A 20548-nucleotide genomic window follows, 5' to 3' on the forward strand; every position below is an offset into this window, starting at 1 on the left:
CCTCTCTCTACCAGCTCTCACAGTCTCACATCAGACATTTTTAAGGTTAGGGTTAAATTTAGGGATTAACTCCAAATTCCTAAGGTTAGGAATTAACTCAGAATGGTTAAGGTAAGGGTTAAGGTTTGGGATAGACTTTAAACAAAAATATCAAAAACAACTTGCTATCGCTGGATTCGAACATGCAACCATTGGAATCAGAGGCAGATGGTGAGGGAGGGCTGAGGTCTCTCCTCTTCTCTCTCCACACCTGAAGAAAACTGATTACCGTTCCCTAGGGGGAGAAGAAAGGGGGGGGGGAAGACAAATAACTCTGAAATTTCAGAGGCAGATGCTTACGCCCATCCGCCAACCCCGTCCACAACTCCCTAGCAAAATCGAAACATACTTGAAGGTAACAGCGCTCACTGTTGCCCCTAGAGGCCAGTTTCCACTTCATCTCCTGACGTTCTCAGACATGGATGGACGTCAAATACTGACTTGTATCATGGGTGACTTGGCTGCCCTCTCTACCTCTCCTGCTGTGAGGAGAGGGACAGGCAGGGAAGGAGGGAGGGAGGGGAAGGGAGGGGAGGGGAGGGAGGGCTGAGGTCTCTCCTGTTCTCTCTCCACACCTGAAGAAAACTGATCTTGCCGCTCCCCAGGGGGGAGAAGAGAGGGGTGGGGGAGGAGGGAAGACAAATCTCTCAGAAATTTCTCATTGTCCTGAGAAATCACACCTATTCATCTCTCTCTCCGTCACCCTGTTTCTCGTCCTCTCCCACACAATGTGGAGAGAAGGGAAGAGGTTAGCAAAAATAGTTAAATTACAACCTCTTCTCTCCAGTCAAATTCACGTTTCTTTCTCTCTTTTCCTCTCTGTTACCTGTTTCTGTGCTATTCCCCACTTTTTTCTCTTACTCTCTCCCTCTCCATCTTTCTCTTCCGTTCTATCTCTCTCTCACGCGTTTTCTGTTTGCCACCCATGGGACATTCTCTGAGGTTAGAGGTTAGATGAAGTGGGAGAGAGGGAGGGAGTGGGAGAGAAGATTTACCACAGACTCAGAGTGGGACCCTCTGACACACACCTAGGCTATTTATGGAGAAAAAAGTGTTTGATGGAAAAGAGAGAGGGAGGGAGAGAAGGGGGGAGGGAGAACGAGATGAGTGAGAGGCAGCATGGAGGAGAGAGACAATGATTCACACCTGTTATTTGACAAAAAGAGAGAGGGAGGGAGAGAAGGGGGAGGGAGAACGAGATGAGTGAGAAATAGCAGGGAGGAGAGAGACAATGATTCACACCTGTGCTATCTGACAGAGGAGGGTGAGAATTATATTGCAAGTGTCCAGGGGCCAATACAGGACTGTCCCTATACCACAGCTATGTATATTAATCTCTCTCATTCACGCACATGTAAGCACATGTACACACACGCACACATACACAGATTACTGATTGTGTGTATCCTACAGTGGACAGAGAAAGACTCCATCATAGTGCTGTATCTGGGATTTCAGGGTGTGGCTCTAGCCTGGACAGTGCAAGTTTGTGTGTGCGTGTGTATTCGTGTGTGTGTGTGTATTCGTGTGTGCGTGTGTGAGCATATATGTGTGTGTTTGTGTGAGCATACAGTGGGGAAAAAAAGTATTTAAATTAAATACTTTAAGTCCGGGAAAACTCCAGGGTTGGATGGCATACCAGTCGAAGTACACCAAACCTTTTTTGATATACTAAGAGGACCGTTATTAGCATGTTTTAACCACTCCTATGTACAGTGGGGAAAAAAAGTATTTAGTCAGCCACCAATTGTGCAAGTTCTCCCACTTAAAAATATGAGAGAGGCCTGTAATTTTCATCATAGGTACACGTCAACTATGACAGACAAAATGAGAAAAATAATTCCAGAAAATCACATTGTAGGATTTTTAATGAATTTATTTGCAAATTATGGTGGAAAATAAGTATTTGGTCAATAACAAAAGTTTCTCAATACTTTGTTATATACCCTTTGTTGGCAATGACACCGGTCAAACGTTTTCTGTAAGTCTTCACAAGGTTTTCACACACTGTTGCTGGTATTTTGGCCCATTCCTCCATGCAGATCTCCTCTAGAGCAGTGATGTTTTGGGGCTGTCGCTGGGCAACACAGACGTTCAACTCCCTCCAAAGATTTTCTATAGGGTTGAGATCTGGAGACTGGCTAGGCTACTCCAGGACCTTGAAATGCTTCTTACGAAGTCACTCCTTCGTTGCCCGGGCGGTGTGTTTGGGATCATTGTAATGCCGAAAGACCCAGCCACGTTTCATCTTCAATGCCCTTGCTGATGGAAGGAGGTTTTCACTCAAAATCTCACGATACATGGCCCCATTCATTCTTTCCTTTACACGGATCAGTCGTCCTGGTCCCTTTGCAGAAAAACAGCCCCAAAGCATGATGTTTCCACCCCCATGCTTCACAGTAGGTATGGTGTTCTTTGGATGCAACTCAGCATTCTTTGTCCTCCAAACACGACGAGTTGAGTTTTTACCAAAGAGTTCTATTTTGGTTTCATCTGACCATATGAAATTCTCCCAATCCTCTTCTGGATCATCTAAATGCACTCTAGCAAACTTTAGACGGGCCTGGACATGTACTGGCTTAAGCAGGGGGACACGTCTGGCACTGCAGGATTTGAGTCCCTGGCGGCGTAGTGTGTTACTGATGGTAGGCTTTGTTACTTTGGTCCCAGCTCTCTGCAGGTCATTCACTAGGTCCCCCCGTGTGGTTCTGGGATTTTTGCTCAACGTTCTTGTGATCATTTTGACCCCACAGGGTGAGATCTTGCATGGAGCCCCAGATCGAGGGAGATTATCAGTGGTCTTGTATGTCTTCCATTTCCTAATAATTGCTCCCACAGTTGATTTCTTCAAACCAAGCTGCTTACCTATTGCAGATTCAGTCTTCCCAGCCTGGTGCAGGTCTACAATTTTGTTTCTGGTGTCCTTTGACAGCTCTTTGGTCTTGGCCATAGTGGAGTTTGGAGTGTGACTGTTTGAGGTTGTGGACAGGTGTCTTTTATACTGATAACAAGTTCAAACAGGTGCCATTAATACAGGTAACGAGTGGAGGACAGAGGAGCCTCTTAAAGAAGAAGTTACAGGTCTGTGAGAGCCAGAAATCTTGCTTGTTTGTAGGTGACCAAAGACTTATTTTCCACCATAATTTGCAAATAAATTCATTAAAAATCCTACAATGTGATTTTCTGGAGAAAAAAATTATCATTTTGTCTGTCATAGTTGACGTGTACCTATGATGAAAATTACAGGCCTCTCTCATCTTTTTAAGTGGGAGAACTTGCACAATTGGTGGCTAACTAAATACTTTTTTCCCCCACTGTATATGTGTGTGTTTGTGTGAACAAGCCACACAATATCTCTCTCCAAACTTTAGATTGATACTAAGAAAAACCTCCACATTTGTAAATATATTCAATATTAAATATTAGAATGTCCTTGTTCTAAATGAGTTGAGTCACTCAGACTACCAGAATATATTCTACACCAGGCTGCTAGATCAGCCAGGATTGGAGGAGAGGAGTTATATTTAAAGAATTCAGTTAATTAATTTGACTTTTACTGAGACATTCTTAATTATCATGGAATGCGGAGAGAGTGGAGGGGGGACTGGGGCATACATCTGTATACGTGAACAGTGAACACACACAACCACACACACACACACACACACACACATGCACACACACACACACACACACACACACACACACACACACACACACACACACACACACACACACACACACACACACACACACAAACACACTGTCCTTATCCGTCCATCCATCCATGGTGATAACCCCTCATCCATGTTTGAGGGTGTGACTGTCGTACACTAGCAACGAGGCAGAGGGACTGGTGTGCTTGTGTAGGCTGGAGTCACTCCAAGAAGAATACACACAGTGCAATTACTGCTCCCTATTAGGATGTCCAAGATGTCATAGTGCTTAGAAAGTAGACTACAGTAAAGTAATAGTTTGTCGCAGTGTAAGTGCGCCCTCTAGTGAAGCTTTGGGAACAGGTGCAGAGAACACAGTTTAATGCTTTTGTATGAGATTTTCAACTCCCTCTTACATCCATCTTCAACCGTTTGGCATAGCAATTATAATAATCGTTGTTGTATCAATGTCATCACGTTTCATTCGATTAAATACATTAGGCCTACTATGCATGTACCTATCGAGGGATGAAATCAGGTATTAAATTACATGGAATTCCCTCGAATGTGTGTTTTTGTGTAAACTAGACTGTAGACGAAAGGGATTATGGAGTAGTATATCTGTGATCAACAGTAAACTCCTGATTACAGATTCTGGGGTTCCTGTATCCCAATGTTTTCGGATCCAGAACCGGCCCGTGCCCGTGTGACAGTTCAGCGACATACCTCGCCGTTAACGGACCGGCGGATATTTCGATGTCGCGTGGCTGAACATCTCCGATTCGAAGAGAACTCGCAATCAAAACAAGTCGGCCACGCGTGCTTTTCCCACAGAAATGACGTCAACGACACGGCCCTCCCCTTCCCCTGTCCACCGTAGGCAACTACAAGAATAACAGAAGAAACAATTAAATGACGGGTTGTTCTTCCATCCATAAACTAATAAAATATATTTGATAATTTCTTCCACATTTTTTACGTTTCAAACTGCTCGAGCAAGAGGGAGGGATATTGAGGCCAGCTGATTTGGTCTGGGAGCCGTCTGAGAGGCGGAAGTGAGGTCACCAGGATCTCGTCCATGTTATTATTGTTATTTTGGTCGCTGGCAGTGTGATGAGACGGACTGGAGAGCCGTCGGGCTCCAAGACAAGGCTACTGCTCTTCCAGGCCGCCCCGGACTAAACCTCACAGCCACCCCGGAGAAAGGAGCACTGTTGCCAACAGGGGAGAGCTCCCAGCCCAGCCTCTTCGACCGACACAGGCGACAAAAACAATACTGTATTCGCCAAACCTAACGCTAGCCCCAGACGTGTATGTGGGCGGTAACACACCGCGACGTGCCTCCGCAGATATGAACGGCATCACCAAGGGCAGGTTCGAGGTAAGAGCTGCGGAAACGGGCCGGAGTGTGTGTAAACGAATATGAACGGTAGTAGGTTTTCCATAGGGTGACACCGTGTGTGTGTGTGTGTGTGTGTGTGTGTGTGTGTGTGTGTGTGTGTGTGTGTGTGTGTGTGTGTGCGTGCGTGCGTGCGTGCGTGCGTGCGTGCGTGCGCGGGTGTTTCGACCGTGCACTGTTCTAATTTTATATGCTGGAGGGAGCTGGGTCTTTGTTGGTCAAGGGTAATCCGAAATCCTGTTATTGTCCAGACAGACGCACCAGCTGACAGCGACAACACCGAGCTCAGTCTGCGGGACAGGCTGGGTGATAGTTGGGCCTGGGCGACAGATAGGGCTGGGATTGGGTGCTAGAAGACTAGTTGGGTCTGGGGCTGACATGGCTAGGGGCTGGCTGGGGCTTTTCTAAGGACAGGGCTGGGGTAGCTGTTAACACAACCCAATCATTGTTTACTCAGCCACAATCATTATAGTTCTCTGGGAGTGATTGGAGTCAGAACTACATTTACATTTTAGTCATTTAGCAGACGCTCTTATCCAGAGCGACTTACAGTTAGTGAGTGCATTCAGTTTCATACTGGCCCCCCGTGGGAAACAAACCCACAACCCTGGCGTTGCAAGCGCCATGCTCTACCAACTGAGCTACAGGGGACCGACAATGTATGTGTAAGCAAACAACATGGTGTATAGGTGGTGGGCTGGATTGGGCTGGGGCCGAGGTATAGGGCAGGAACTGGGACCAGGACTGGACCTGGACAGAGGGCTGGGGATTGGTTTGGGCTATAGGGCTAGGGCTGGGGCCGAGACGATTTAGCCAGATAGAGAAGCGCCTAGGGCCTTGAGTTTATTTATAGCCCATATAGGCGACTACTGTAAAGCTAACTGCTCTACAAAAGCCACAGTGTTATTCAGTGTCATATACGTTGTCTCCCACCTCTCTGTCGGTAACAGACTCCTTGGGTTGGTCAAGCTATAGAACGGTCACGACAACATACATGTTATGTAGGCAGTGGCACCAGGCTCCAATTTCCTCACACTGGGAACCAACCAGCCTGGTTGAGTTCAGACACGAGGGTGCAGAACATTTTGCAGACAGAAATGTCATGATTAAAGCTAACATGATTCCTCACTTAACAAAGGTAGGCTATGTCTGTTCTACATAATATATTTCTATGTGAAGGGGTTGTGCCTTACTGAACAGTAGGTAGGGTAGCATGTGGTCTGTAATGGTTATCTTGCTGTGTTGACATTTCCTCAGTATGTCATGAACCAGCTCCTGTCTGATGGGTTAGCTTCCCCAGGCCTGTGTGTATATGTGTGTGTATCACTGTGTATAAATACCACAGATTCCTCATTAAACATCTGGGGTTGACAGCACTTGACCTTCTCACATAGGAGGCTCTTTTCTGCATAATAATATTGGTGTGTGTGTGTGTGAGAGTGTGTGTGTGTGTGTGTGTGTGTGAGAGAGTGTGTGTGTGTGTGTGTGAGAGTGTGTGTGTGTGTGTGAGAGTGTGTGAGTGTGTGTGTGTGTGTGTGAGAGTGTGTGTGTGTGCAGAGTGGGTGGCGGTGTGTGTTGCCATCACGGTGGATTTCCCGATTGTGCTGCACACTAACCCTAACCATCTTAGAACCAGGATGAAAACCAGTGCCTACATGGTTGAGTGTGAGGAGCTGCAGGTTTGGGAAAAATATTACCCACAGACCCAGCAGCATTCCCCGTTCTTGCTGGACATTCCCAACCGGTACGTAGCCAGAGGTCTGGGAGTGCCGGGAGGCTGATCTGAGAGAGGAACTCCCCAGGTTGGAATGCTGCTCTGCCAGCTGTAGGAAGCACAGAGCTGGGGAACACTGGAACATTGAGATTCAAAAAATGTTATGAAAGGAAAAAAGAGATGTGAATTCTAAAGGGGCCCAACAAGTACAAATAAGCATTAGGCTCAATGTTTCTCTCCTCTGAGTCTTCACCAGTAAATTAGGTTACTCCCTCTCCGTAGCTAAAATGTTTTGTGTGCGTGTGTTTTGTAGTGCTGAGCGATTAGTTATTTTTGAGGTCGGTTTCCGTTCGATTATAAACAAATGATCACGGTTTTCGATTTCGTAAAAACAAAAAAACAAATTGACATTAAATGCACCATGCATTATGTGGGTTGAATGCTGTAACAACACAGAATAAAACAATTAATAAAAGTCCCATGATGGTAGTAACTGCCCATTACTGCTTATCACTTATTAACCATAATTTATTCACATTACTTTACTTTAATATTTGTTTTGATGACTTTAATATTTCATTCCAAGTCATCATCTCATCTCTATAGAGCTGCTGCCTATTCTGTCTGACAATCACAATTTTAGTAGTTCTTCAAAGTAAATAAGGCATACTTTTATGACTGCTGAATACCAACCTTCAATCACTTAGATCATGTATTTTCAGGTAGAGATCTCCTCGCGAAGCAACTGCTTTCTATCCCTCTTGCGCATTCTCTCTTCTCGAGCTCTGCATCTGCTCTACACAGACCGGACGAGTAAGCGGGCAATTATGGTCATTGTAGTTAATTACCACGTTTTCTGCGCTAAACTATGTAGAATATTGGCCTGTTGGAAACTACAACTCCCTACTACATCGCACAGTTTAGGCTTGATCTGATTTATCTCTACAGAAACTGAGCATTGAGCTCACAGAAAAAAACAAACGAAATGGAATTCAAAAAATCGGTCAATTTGTTATTTAAAAAACGTAAAATAACCGAAATGTCCTTTAATAGCTCAGCACTAGTGTTTTGTGTGTGTGCAGGCCTGTGTGTGTGCGTGCATGTGTGTTCTATCGGGTGCTTGTTACCATGGCGACAGGGGTTCTGATGTGGATGTTTCTCTCTCCAGGTGTTCTCCAACAGTGATGAAGCTCCCATTAACAAGAAGCTTCCCAAGGAGCTTCTGCTCAGGTGAGACACACACACACACATGAGCACTCTCCCCAGGGCTTAAAGTGAGGGTAACTTATTAAACAAGGACATTGGCTGGAGTCCCTTAGCAGACTGTTAACCTTGAGTGGTTAGGTGTGTGTGTGTCGCCTTGGAAATGTATCTCTGCTAGCTATGCGACCTACAGAGCATCATAACGTCCTACAGCGGCTGTGTGTAATCCTACTAATCTAACTGAGATCACTGTCTAACACACACACACACACACATTTAATCATATCCTACTAATATAACTTAGGTGTGTGTGTGGTGTGTGTGTGTACAGTGTGTGCTATAAATAGCCTCTGTGTTGGTGAGGAATTCCGCAGTGCTCAGCTCCACCTGTGTGAACTTCAGACAGACAGAACCCACCTACATACACCATTATACCAGTGTGTTTAATGGAACCCAGAGTGTGTGTGATTAAAGTAGACAGCCAATCAATGTCCTCCGCCACGTTCATTAGCCAGTCATCTGAGAGACCATCGATCAGCTCTCATCTGATTGGTCAGGTGCTCCATTAGCCACTGAGTGTGAGTGTGTGCGTGTGTATATGCATGAGCTTGCATCTGTTATTTTCTGGACTCCTGACACAAATATGTCATACATACATGCCCCAACATGCCCTCGCTGACCACACACTCACACACACACTGCCTTTGTCTCTGTCCATGAGAGGGAACAATGGACAGTGCTAGTTTCCTGAGGGTGGGAGTGTGTGGGGTTAAAGGGAAACTACTGATATGAATAGGAGGAACTGTGTCTATGTGTTTGACCTGACCCACTGGCTTACCCCTGTTGGCTAATAGCTTCATGCTAATTCAATTGGCCTATTCCTCTGCAAGGCTACATGCTATTGCTAAATTCACAACCAGTCCCTCTGGAAGGCTACATGCTAACCCCACTGTCCTGTCCCTCTGTACAACTAAAAAAAATGCTCTCTCTTTCCCTGTAGAATCTTCTCCTATCTTGATGTGATCACATTGTGCAGGTGTGCCCAGGTGTCCAAGGTAAGGCCCACCGCTACAGACATTGCAGTCGGTGGTTTTAGACTGACTGGTATCATGACTACTTAATGTAATTTGTAGATCAGTCAGTTGTCAACGTTCCACAACATGCCCAATAGGGTTGGGCGATGTGCTTGACTTGGGCCGGACGTGTCCAGAGTGCCATACCGGCACTTCAAATTTTTTGGGAATTGCGTACCGGCTCCTGTAGGCTATCGCCGGCCCAGATTCACACACACAGGCAAAAAAGGTTGATCAAAGCGAAATGAAGGCAGGATCTGCAATGAAGAGCAATGGAGAGTGAGCATAAATTTCCTGATTTCGCTTTGTTCAGGTTTATTTGCCGCTAGTCTGTGAAGCTGTGCGTGACAGTAGGCTGTTGGAGATTGAAAATCAGTCAGCCTGAATGCGCATGAAGCGCTTTTCCAAATTGTAAGGTAATGGAAATTAATTTCATAATTTTTGTTAATGTAATTCATGAAGGCACACTTATTTAAATGTTATCAATCACTTAAAAATCTACATATCAGCCATTATCGGAATGACCCTTCAGTGCGTGTCTGTTTGTGCCGCGTGTGTGTGGCCAGTGGAAGTTGGCCGTTGTCAGAGGAGAGAGAGTGTGACATTTCAGCAGGTATAAAATAATGACAGACTAACTAGATAGCCAATTCAAAACATAACTTGTAGCAGTTATCTCGCTAGTTAACTATAGCTAAGCATTAATGTCTTTGCTGCCTTTCCACCGGCACTGCACCATTGTAAAGCTGGTATTCCCCTCTATTAAACAGTAGCCATGTAATTGCGACAACATTAAACATATTCTAAGAATTGCCTATTGAATAGAAAGCGGTACAAACCACCTCAAGATAAAAACATAATATTCAAAATCAGTAAGTTAGACTAAATATTAGCATTTCATATATTTGCAGTAAATAAAATTAAATCTGGATAATAACACAAAACAAATCATAAGAAATATATCGACAAATATTACAACAACACGCAACACCCAAACATGGCGGAAGATAAATGAGGAGAACCAATTCCCAAGAGAAAACGCGACTCGTCGACTGATACAGATGATATATGCTTTTCACCACTGGGTCTGGTATGTGTGGAAAGCGACCTGTTGAAGTCGATAAATGACAAATTGGGCATACTAGAATTGGTCAGTAAGGACGTAAAAGAGTTGAAAGCGAGTCTTGAAATGAGTGACGAAAAGGCAGCGATAATGGAAACAGAAACCAAAAAATTAAAAGTGACAGTAACTAAGATGGAAACGGACGTTAGGGAACTTAAAAAGGAGAACAACCTTCTGAGAGAAGCCTTACTAGACATCCAAACTAGATCGATGAGAGAAAATCTAGTACTTACGGGTATTCAGGAAAAGGAGGGAGAAATAACCGAGAATATTATGAAGGATTTCTTGCATACAGTGCTTCAAATACCACTCAAGGCTGTCGATAAAATCCAACTCGAACGTGTACACCGTTCCGGACAAAGAGGACAGAAATATGATTGCCCAATCGTTGGCAAATTTGCATTTTTTAAGGATAAAGCTATGGTTAAAAGCCTAGGAAAAAGACTCGCTGGCACGAAAATAGGCATGAATGATCAGTTCCCGAGGGAGATTGCAGAAAGGCGCAAAGTTCTGTATCCAATCTTCAAGGAAAATAGATTAAAAGGGAAACGTGTGGCACTTGTGGTCGATAAACTATATATTGACAACCAAATGTTCAGAGACACAAAGACTACTCCATGGCTATTCTAAAAGTTGTAATAGAGGAGTTGAATAATGGAACACCCAATACTAGCAATGATAAGGATTGGAATATTAAATAACATGTATAGTATTTAAAAAAGGATCAAACGATATAACAAGAAAAGATAACAAGCAGAATAATACATCTTCAAATACAACTAATTAGAACATGGCTTTTTTGACGGGCAATTGTTGTTTTGGCGGACGGTTGTTGGGGTTGGTCCTGTGTTCTCCCTGGCGTCCTTTCCCCCTTGCGGCAGGTGTGGGATGGTGGTGCGTTTGCACGCTCTGCCCATTTCCTCCGCAGTCAACCATGTGGTGTGCATTTTTGTGTTTGGAAAGGTGCGGTGTTAATTGAGTGAGAGGGGAAATGGTTGCATATCCTAGAGCCGACGGGTGTCTATGAGCAGGGGTAGTGAGAGAGAGCTTTCAATTTTGTGTAGATGAGGGATATACATTTTTTAAATATAGTATACATCTAATCTAAGTTTGTATTGTCCTATCATGATGGAAAGATCCCCAACCCTATATCCTGGACACCCACCTGAGTGACCCATATACCAAAGAGAAGTTCCTATCTCTTTTATGGACCTGCTGTGAGTATGCAGCCTAAACAGAGAAATAAATGCGGTCAGAGACCTACTTGAGCAGCACCGCCCCCTCAAGGGGTTATGGGATGGACCACGGTAATTATTTGCTAGGATAATAATTGCTTGTCAATAAATGAAATGTAATACAATGGCAATCCGGGTTATATGTTAAAATATTAGGTATACGCATATTAATTGATAATGATGGAAAATAAGATATGCAAGATATTTGAATAGATATATATTTTTAAATAGTTATATATAGAGGTGACAGCATTGGAAATGCTTTTGGCGGTTAATCTCCTCTTTGTTTTGTGCGTGGCACTGTGTGCTGTTTCGATGGATGGGTCCTGGCCTCTCGGGGCCCTAGGGATCCGGAGGGATGTGGGTGGGATGCCGATCACTGGGATGACGGCTCAACTTGGGATGGGGAGGGGCTTTAGCGGGGGAATTAGTGGAGAACAATTGAAGGGATATTTAGTAGCAATGCAAATATCATGGTACAGCTATATGGACACTCAATCATTACTGTATTTTTTATTGGTACATTTACAAACATATATAATGATAAATAGACTTAACTGGTATCTCATTATGGTGTATGGTGAAATAAGTATAGCCAGTTATAATTGTAATGGCTCAGCTGATAATAACAAAAGAAGAACAATATTTACATGGCTCAAAGAGAAGGAATATAATATCTATTGTTTACAGGAAACTCATTCAACAATTCTAGATGAAGTTGCGTGGGAAAAGGAATGGGGGGGCGAAATATACTTCTCCCATGGGCAAATAAATTCAAAAGGGGTTATGATATTAGTTAATAGTAATTTCGATCCGAATGTGCAAATTGTCCAAATAGATACGAAAGGTAAATTGATTATTTTAAATATGTTTATTGGACAATAAACAGATATGGCTCATTAACATTTACGGACCAAATAATGATGATCCACACTTCTTTGACAATATATATAATAAATTATCTACCCTGCAAGCAATTCAAGACAATATTATTATGGTGGGGGATTATAATACTGTTTTAAATAGCTCAATTGACCGTAAAGGAAATCACACCACAAACAATCACCCACATGCTCTTAAGGAAATAGTGAATGTCATGGATACATTAGAACTAGTAGATATATGGAGGCTTAAATATCCTGATCTAATGAGATATACATGGCGGAGACTCAATCAAGCTAGTCGTCTTGACTTCTTTCTTATCTCATTCTCATTTGCACCAAAAGTTTTAAAAAGTGTTGATAGGGGACAGAATGCGGTCGGACCATCATATAATTGGCATATACATTACTCTTACTGAATTTCTGCGTGGGCGAGGATATTGGAAATGTAATCAAAGCCTATTGGATGATAATTTATTTTTAACTAGGACAAAGGAATTTATAACTGACTTTTTCCGACATAACATAGGTACAGCAAATCCCCTTATTGTATGGGATACCTTTAAATGTGCCTTTAGAGGCCATGCAATTCAGTACTCATCTCGAAAACAAAAGCAATTTAGGTCAAAAGAGTTTATACTAACAAAGGAAATAGAAAGTCTAACAGAATAGATAGATGGCAATAAAAACTGTAACATAGAGGCTCAGAATAAATTAGAGGAAAAACAAAAAGAAATTGAGAAACTTATTCAAGAAAGATCAAGTGTAATATATTATAAAAAATAAAGCAAACTGGATGGAATATGGGGAAAAATGCACCAAATTCTTTTTTAATCTTCAACATAGGAATGCTACCAAAAATAATTTAATGAAACTGGTTACAATTTACGGAGTAACCCATGATTCACCAAATGATATTTTGAAGGAGGAAACAAGGTACTTATGTTTTCGTTTCAGTCGCCTCCGCCTCCATCTCCTGTAACTGAAGCTAATTGTAGAGATTTGTTTTCTATTGATAATGTAAAATTAACAGCCAAACAGAAAGACTCATGTGAAGGTGAAATTACAGAGGAGGAACCTCTGGATGCAATTAAATACTTTAAGTCCGGGAAAACTCCAGGGTTGGATGGCATACCAGTCGAAGTACACCAAACCTTTTTTGATATACTAAGAGGACCGTTATTAGCATGTTTTAACCACTCCTATGTACAGTGGGGGAAAAAAGTATTTAGTCAGCCACCAATTGTGCAAGTTCTCCCACTTAAAAAGATGAGAGAGGCCTGTAATTTTCATCATAGGTACACGTCAACTATGACAGACAAAATGAGATTTATTTTCTCCAGAAAATCACATTGTAGGATTTTTAATGAATTTATTTGCAAATTATGGTGGAAAATAAGTATTTGGTCAGTAACAAAAGTTTCTCAATACTTTGTTATATACCCTTTGTTGGCAATGACACAGGTCAAACGTTTTCTGTAAGTCTTCTCAAGGTTTTCACACACTGTTGCTGGTATTTTGGCCCATTCCTCCATGCAGAGCTCCTCTAGAGCAGTGATGTTTTGGGGCTGTCGCTGGGCAACACAGACTTTCAACTCCCTCCAAAGATTTTCTATGGGGTTGAGATCTGGAGACTGGCTAGGCCACTCCAGGACCTTGAAATGCTTCTTACGAAGCCACTCCTTCGTTGCCCGGGCGGTGTGTTTGGGATCATTGTCATGCTGAAAGACCCAGCCACGTTTCATCTTCAATGCCCTCGCTGATGGAAGGAGGTTTTCACTCAAAATCTCACGATACATGGCCCCATTCATTCTTTCCTTTACACGGATCAGTCGTCCTGGTCCCTTTGCAGAAAAACAGCCCCAAAGCATGATGTTTCCACCCCCATGCTTCACAGTAGGTATGGTGTTCTTTGGATGCAACTCAGCATTCTTTGTCCTCCAAACATGACGAGTTGAGTTTTTACCAAAAAAGTTCTATTTTGGTTTCATCTGACCATATGACATTCTCCCAATCCTCTTCTGGATCATCCAAATGCACTCTAGCAAACTTCAGACGGGCCTGGACATGTACTGGCTTAAGCAGGGGGACACGTCTGGCACTGCAGGATTTGAGTCCCTGGCGGCGTAGTGTGTTACTGATGGTAGGCTTTGTTACTTTGGTCCCAGCTCTCTGCAGGTCATTCACTAGGTCCCCCCGTGTGGTTCTGGGATTTTGCTCACCGTTCTTGTGATCATTTTGACCCACGGGGTGAGATCTTGCGTGGAGCCCCAGATCGAGGGAGATTATCAGTGGTCTTGTATGTCTTCCATTTCCTAATAATTGCTCCCACAGTTGATTTCTTCAAACCAAGCTGCTTACCTATTGCAGATTCAGTCTTCCCAGCCTGGTGCAGGTCTACAATTTTGTTTCTGGTGTCCTTTGACAGCTCTTTGGTCTTGGCCATAGTGGAGTTTGGAGTGTGACTGTTTGAGGTTGTGGACGGGTGTCTTTTATACTGATAACAAGTTCAAACAGGTGCCATTAATATAGGTAACGAGTGGAGGACAGAGGAGCCTCTTAAAGAAGAAGTTACAGGTCTGTGAGAGCCAGAAATCTTGCTTGTTTGTAGGTGACCAAATACTTATTTTCCACCATAATTTGCAAATAAATTCATTAAAAATCCTACAATGTGATTTTCTGGATTTTTTTTCTCAGTTTGTCTGTCATAGTTGACGTGTACCTATGATGAAAATTACAGGCCTCTCTCATCTTTTTAAGTGGGAGAACTTGCACGATTGGTAGCTGACTAAATACTTTTTTCCCCCACTGTAAATGGTAGATTATCTGACACTCAAGAAGAAGGTCTGATCTCATTATTACTGAAACAGGATACAAGTGGAAAATATAAAGATCCAGTCCATTTAAAAATTTGGAGGCCCCTTACACTTCAGTGTTGTGATGCAAAAAAAAATGCAAAATGTATAGCGCATAGAATTAAAAAGGTATTGTCGGATATTATTCATTCTAATCAGACAGGTTTTTTTTTACATGGAAGATACATTGGAGATAATATAAGGCAAGTATTGGAAACAGTAGAACATTATGGAAAATCTGAGAAACCAGGCCTGCTATTCATAGCAGACTTCGAAAAGGCATTTGATAAAGTACGACTGGGGTTTATATATAAATGCCTGGAGCATTTCAATTTTGGGGAATCTCTTATAAAATGGGTCAAAATAATGTATAGTAACCCTAGGTGTAAATTAGTAAATAATAGCTATTTCTCAGAAAGTTTTAAACTGTCAAGAGGAGTGAAACAAGGTTGTCCAATATCGGCATATCTATTTATTGTGGCCATCGAGATGTTAGCTATTAAAATCAGATCCAACAATAATATCAAGGGATTAGAAATCCAGGGCTTAAAAACAAAAGTGTCATTGTACGCTGATGATTCATGTTTTCTTTTAAATCCACAACTAGAATCACTCCACAGCCTCATAGAGGATCTAGATACATTTTCTAACCTCTCTGGATTACAACCAAATTATGACAAATGTACTATATTACGTATTGGATCAATAAGAAATACAATTTTTACATTGCCATGTAGTTTACCAATAAAATGGTCTGATGGTGATGTGCATATACTCGGAATACATATCCCAAAGGAAATAAATGATCTCACTTCAATAGATTATAATAGAAAGTTAGCAAAAATAGATAAGATCTTGCTACCATGGAAAGGTGGGTGCCTGTCAATTTGTGGAAAAATCACCCTGATTAACTCTTTAGTATTATCCCAGTTTACCTATTTGCTTATGGTCTTGCCTATGCCTAGCGAACAGTTTTTTAAATTATATGAGAAAAAAAGATTCAATTTTATTTGGAACGGCAAGCCAGACAAAATTAAACGGGCCTATTTATATAATGAATATGAATTCGGAGGACAGAAATTATTAAATATTATAGCATTAGACCTATCACTAAAAGCTTCAGTCATACAAAAGTTATACTGAAATCCGAACTGGTTCTCTAGCAAATTAGTAAGATTGTCTCACCCAATGTTCAAGAATGGCCTTTTTCCCTTTATTCAGATTACAAACACTCACTTTCAGTTATTTGAAAAGGAAGTCATCTCCCAGATATCACTATTTCTAAAACAAGCCATAGAAAGTTGGTTGCAATTTCAATTTAATCCTCCAGAAACAACAGAACAAATAATGCAACAAATATTGTGGTTAAACTCAAATATACGAATTGACAAACAAAACTTTTTTTTTTGACAAAATGTTTAAAAAAGGTATAATCTTTGTAAATGATATAATCGGTAGAACTGGTGGAGTTATGTCGCACATGCAGCTAACGAAAACATATGGAAATGTCTGCTCTACCCAAAATTACAACCAAATAATTGCAGCCTTACCGCAAAAATGGAAGAGGAAAGTGGAAGGAGGAGAAAGTAAGGAACTTGTCTGTCGGCCTTGCATTAAAGAACATAATTGGTTAAAGAAAACTGTGATAAATAAAAAAGTATATCAGTTTCATTTAAGGACCAAAGGATTGACAGCCGTCCCATATAGATTGCAAAATAGTTGGGAAGAGATTTTTGGCGTACCGATCCCATGGCATAGTGTTTATAAACTGATACGCAAAACGACACCGGATTCAAAACTTAGAATCTTTCAATTTAAATTATTATATACAATTCTTGCTACCAATAGAATGTTATTTATATGGGGGATACAATCTTCCCAGCTCTGCAGATTTTGCTGCGAAGAGATAGAATCATTAGATCATTTGTTTTGGTACTGTCCATTTGTAGCTTGTTTTTGGACACAGGTCCAGGAATGGCTAAAGGATTGCAATATTTACCTGGAGCTAACCCTGCAGATAGCACTACTGGGTGATCTGAAAAGTCATAGTCAATCGATCAATAACATAATAATACTATTAGCAAAAATGTTTATTTTCAATTCACAATCTGTAGAAACAATGAGAATAGAAAGGTTCAGAACTTTTGTAAGACATCACAGTACAGTTGAAATGTATATGGCAAATAGAAATCCTATATGGATGGTGTTAAAAGATAGATGGGAGGTGTTGAATGGAATTGAAGGATGGGACTAATAACAACTAACAACAAACAATAACAAGATAACTAATAATGTAGGCACGCTGTGTCCATAATAAGTGTATGGGTTGTAGGTTGGGAGCTTTTGTGAAGGAGCACAGTTAGAAAGATATGGCATATAGAAGCAAACCGGATGGACATCATGAACATGATCGGAGAGGTTGAGAGTAGAAGTAGTTCAGGAGAAAGAACAAACAAAATGTAATTATTGTAAAATTGACTGTGTCCATAAAATGTAGATAGTGGGTATGGGCTGGAAGTAGAGGCCTAGGCGTTGTTGTTCACTAGTTTACTCCAAGTGGGGAAAGGGTGGCAGGGTTGGAAAGTAATAAAGGGTAATATATATATATATATATATATATATATATATATATATATATATATATATATATATATATATATATATAAAAAAAATTTGAAAGGATATGTATGTATGTATGTGGGTGTGTATATGTATATGTATGTATGTATGTATGTATGTATATATTGTGTGTGTATATATACAGTGGGGAGAACAAGTATTTGATACACTGCCAATTTTGCAGGTTTTCCTACTTACAAAGCATGTAGAGGTCTGTAATTTTTATCATAGGTACACTTCAACTGTGAGAGACGGAATCTAAAACAAAAATCCAGTAAATCACATTGTATGATTTTTAAGTAATTAATTTGCATTTTATTGCATGACATAAGTATTTGATACATCAGAAAAGCAGAACTTAATATTTGGTACAGAAACCTTTGTTTGCAATTACAGAGATCATACGTTTCCTGTAGGTCTTTACCAGGTTTGCACACACTGCAGCAGGGATTTTGGCCTCTCCTCCATACAGACCTTCTCCAGATCCTTCAGGTTTCGGGGCTGTCGCTGGGCAATACGGACTTTCAGCTCCCTCCAAAGATTTTCTATTGGGTTCAGGTCTGGAGACTGGCTAAGCCACTCCAGGACCTTGAGATGCTTCTTACGAGCCACTCCTTAGTTGCCCTGGCTGTGTATTTGGTCGTTGTCATGCTGGAAGACCCAGCCACGACCCATCTTCAATGCTCTTACTGAGGGAAGGAGGTTGTTGGCCAAGATCTTGCGATACATGGCCCCATCCATCCTCCCCTCAATACGGTGCAATCGTCCTGTCCCCCTTTGCAGAAAAGCATCCCCAAAGAATGATGTTTCCACCTCCATGCTTCACGGTTGGGATGGTGTTCTTGGGGTTGTACTCATCCTTCTTCTTCCTCCAAACACGGCGAGTGGAGTTTAGACCAAAAAGCTCTATTTTTGTCTCATCAGACCACATGACCTTCTCCCATTCCTCCTCTGGATCATCCAGATGGTCATTGGCAAACTTCAGACGGGCCTGGACATGCGCTGGCTTGAGCAGGGTGACCTTGCGTGCGCTGCAGGATTTAAATACATGACGGCGTAGTGTGTTACTAATGGTTTTCTTTGAGACTGTGGTCCCAGCTCTCTTCAGGTCATTGACCAGGTCCTGCCGTGTAGTTCTGGGCTGATCCCTCACCTTCCTCATGATCATTGATGCCCCACGAGGTGAGATCTTGCATGGAACCCCAGACCGAGGGTGATTGACCGTCATCTTGAACTTCTTCCATTTTCTAATAATTGCGCCAACAGTTGTTGCCTTCTCAACAAGCTGCTTGCCTATTGTCCTGTAACCCATCCCAGCCTTGTGCAGGTCTACAATTTTATCCCTGATGTCCTTACACAGCTCTCTGGTCTTGGCCATTGTGGAGAGGTTGGAGTCTGTCTGATTGAGTGTGTGGACAGGTGTCTTTTATACAGGTAACGAGTTCAAACAGGTGCAGTTAATACAGGTAATGAGTGGAGAACAGGAGGGCTTCTTAAAGAAAAACTAACAGGTCTGTGAGAGCCGGAATTCTTACTGGTTGGTAGGTGATCAAATACTTATGTCATGCAATAAAATGCAAATTAATTACTTAAAAATCATACAATGTGATTTTCTGGATTTTTGTTTTAGATTCCGTCTCTCACAGTTGAAGTGTACATATGATAAAAATTACAGACCTCTACATGCTTTGTAAGTAGGAAAACCTGCAAAATCGGCAGTGTATCAAATAATTGTTCTCCCCACTGTGTGTGTGTATATTTTATATATATATGTATATATATATATATATATATATATATATATTTTTACATGGGGGATTGGAAGTGATGCAAACAATTACATTGATGGAAGTTACAATCTATCTGCAATATTAAGCTGATCTACCCCCCCAATAAAAAAATAAAAATAAAATAAGAATAGCCTAATTGACAATAGCCTAATTATTTCCTGAAACATTAATATTTTAGCCTTCTATATAAACATGTCTAGTTAGATGCATTGCTTTCAAGTAGCCTACCTTATCCATTTGATCCCTGATTCATTGAATGAGGGAATCATTCTATAAAGACAAAAGTATTTGTTTGTAATGTTGCAATATTTTATATCAAGGGTAGCAACCATCCTACATGATAGCTACTGGTTGTGCAGGCTTTTGTTCAAGCCCTGGTCTAACCACATTGTAGCCTAAACATCAGCTGCTCAACAGGACCTTGATAAGCAGACTTGGGTGTTTCAGGGCTGGATCAAAATCCAATGCTGCACACCTAGGAGCTCTCCAGATGGAGGGTTGACCACATGTTGACAATATGTGACTAAAACTGCAGTTCTACTTTGTGGGGGGTTAAGTGCCTTGATCAAGGGCACAACGGTAGGAGATGGTAGGCCTACAAGGGATCAGACACAGCAGCCTTACAGTGTCATTTAAAAAACACTTTTTCATGTAGGCTATAATTATAGTCGTGAAAATGTGTATGAACCTTTAACAGTGAATAATCAGAGGTCTATACAGTGGGGAGAACAAGTATTTGATACACTGCCGATTTTGCAGGTTTTCCTACTTACAAAGCATGTAGAGGTCTGTAATTTTTATCATATGTACACTTCAACTGTGAGAGACGGAATCTAAAACAAAAATCCAGAAAATCACATTGTATGATTTTTAAGTAATTAATTTGCATTTTATCGCATGACATAAGTATTTGATCACCTACCAACCAGTAAGAATTCCGGCTCTCACAGACCTGTTAGTTTTT

General features: G+C 41.5%; 1 protein-coding gene across 3 annotated transcripts in view; it reads left to right on the forward strand.

Moving 5' to 3' along the window:
* The first annotated feature begins 4790 nt into the window (after nucleotides 1-4790).
* The window catches only part of fbxl2 (F-box and leucine-rich repeat protein 2), a 34106-nt gene continuing 18348 nt past the window's right edge, over nucleotides 4791-20548 (forward strand). For all 3 annotated transcript variants that reach the window (XM_041903505.2, XM_041903506.2, XM_041903507.2), the window contains exons 1-3: nucleotides 4791-5076; nucleotides 7977-8038; nucleotides 9012-9066. In XM_041903505.2, coding sequence (XP_041759439.1) covers nucleotides 5047-5076; nucleotides 7977-8038; nucleotides 9012-9066 — 147 coding nt within the window. In that variant the 5' untranslated portion in view covers nucleotides 4791-5046. The remainder of the gene's footprint in view (nucleotides 5077-7976; nucleotides 8039-9011; nucleotides 9067-20548) is intronic.

Source organism: Coregonus clupeaformis, chromosome 17 (genome assembly GCF_020615455.1).
Source record: "Coregonus clupeaformis isolate EN_2021a chromosome 17, ASM2061545v1, whole genome shotgun sequence".
In the NCBI taxonomy this organism is placed as follows: Eukaryota; Metazoa; Chordata; class Actinopteri; order Salmoniformes; family Salmonidae; genus Coregonus; species Coregonus clupeaformis.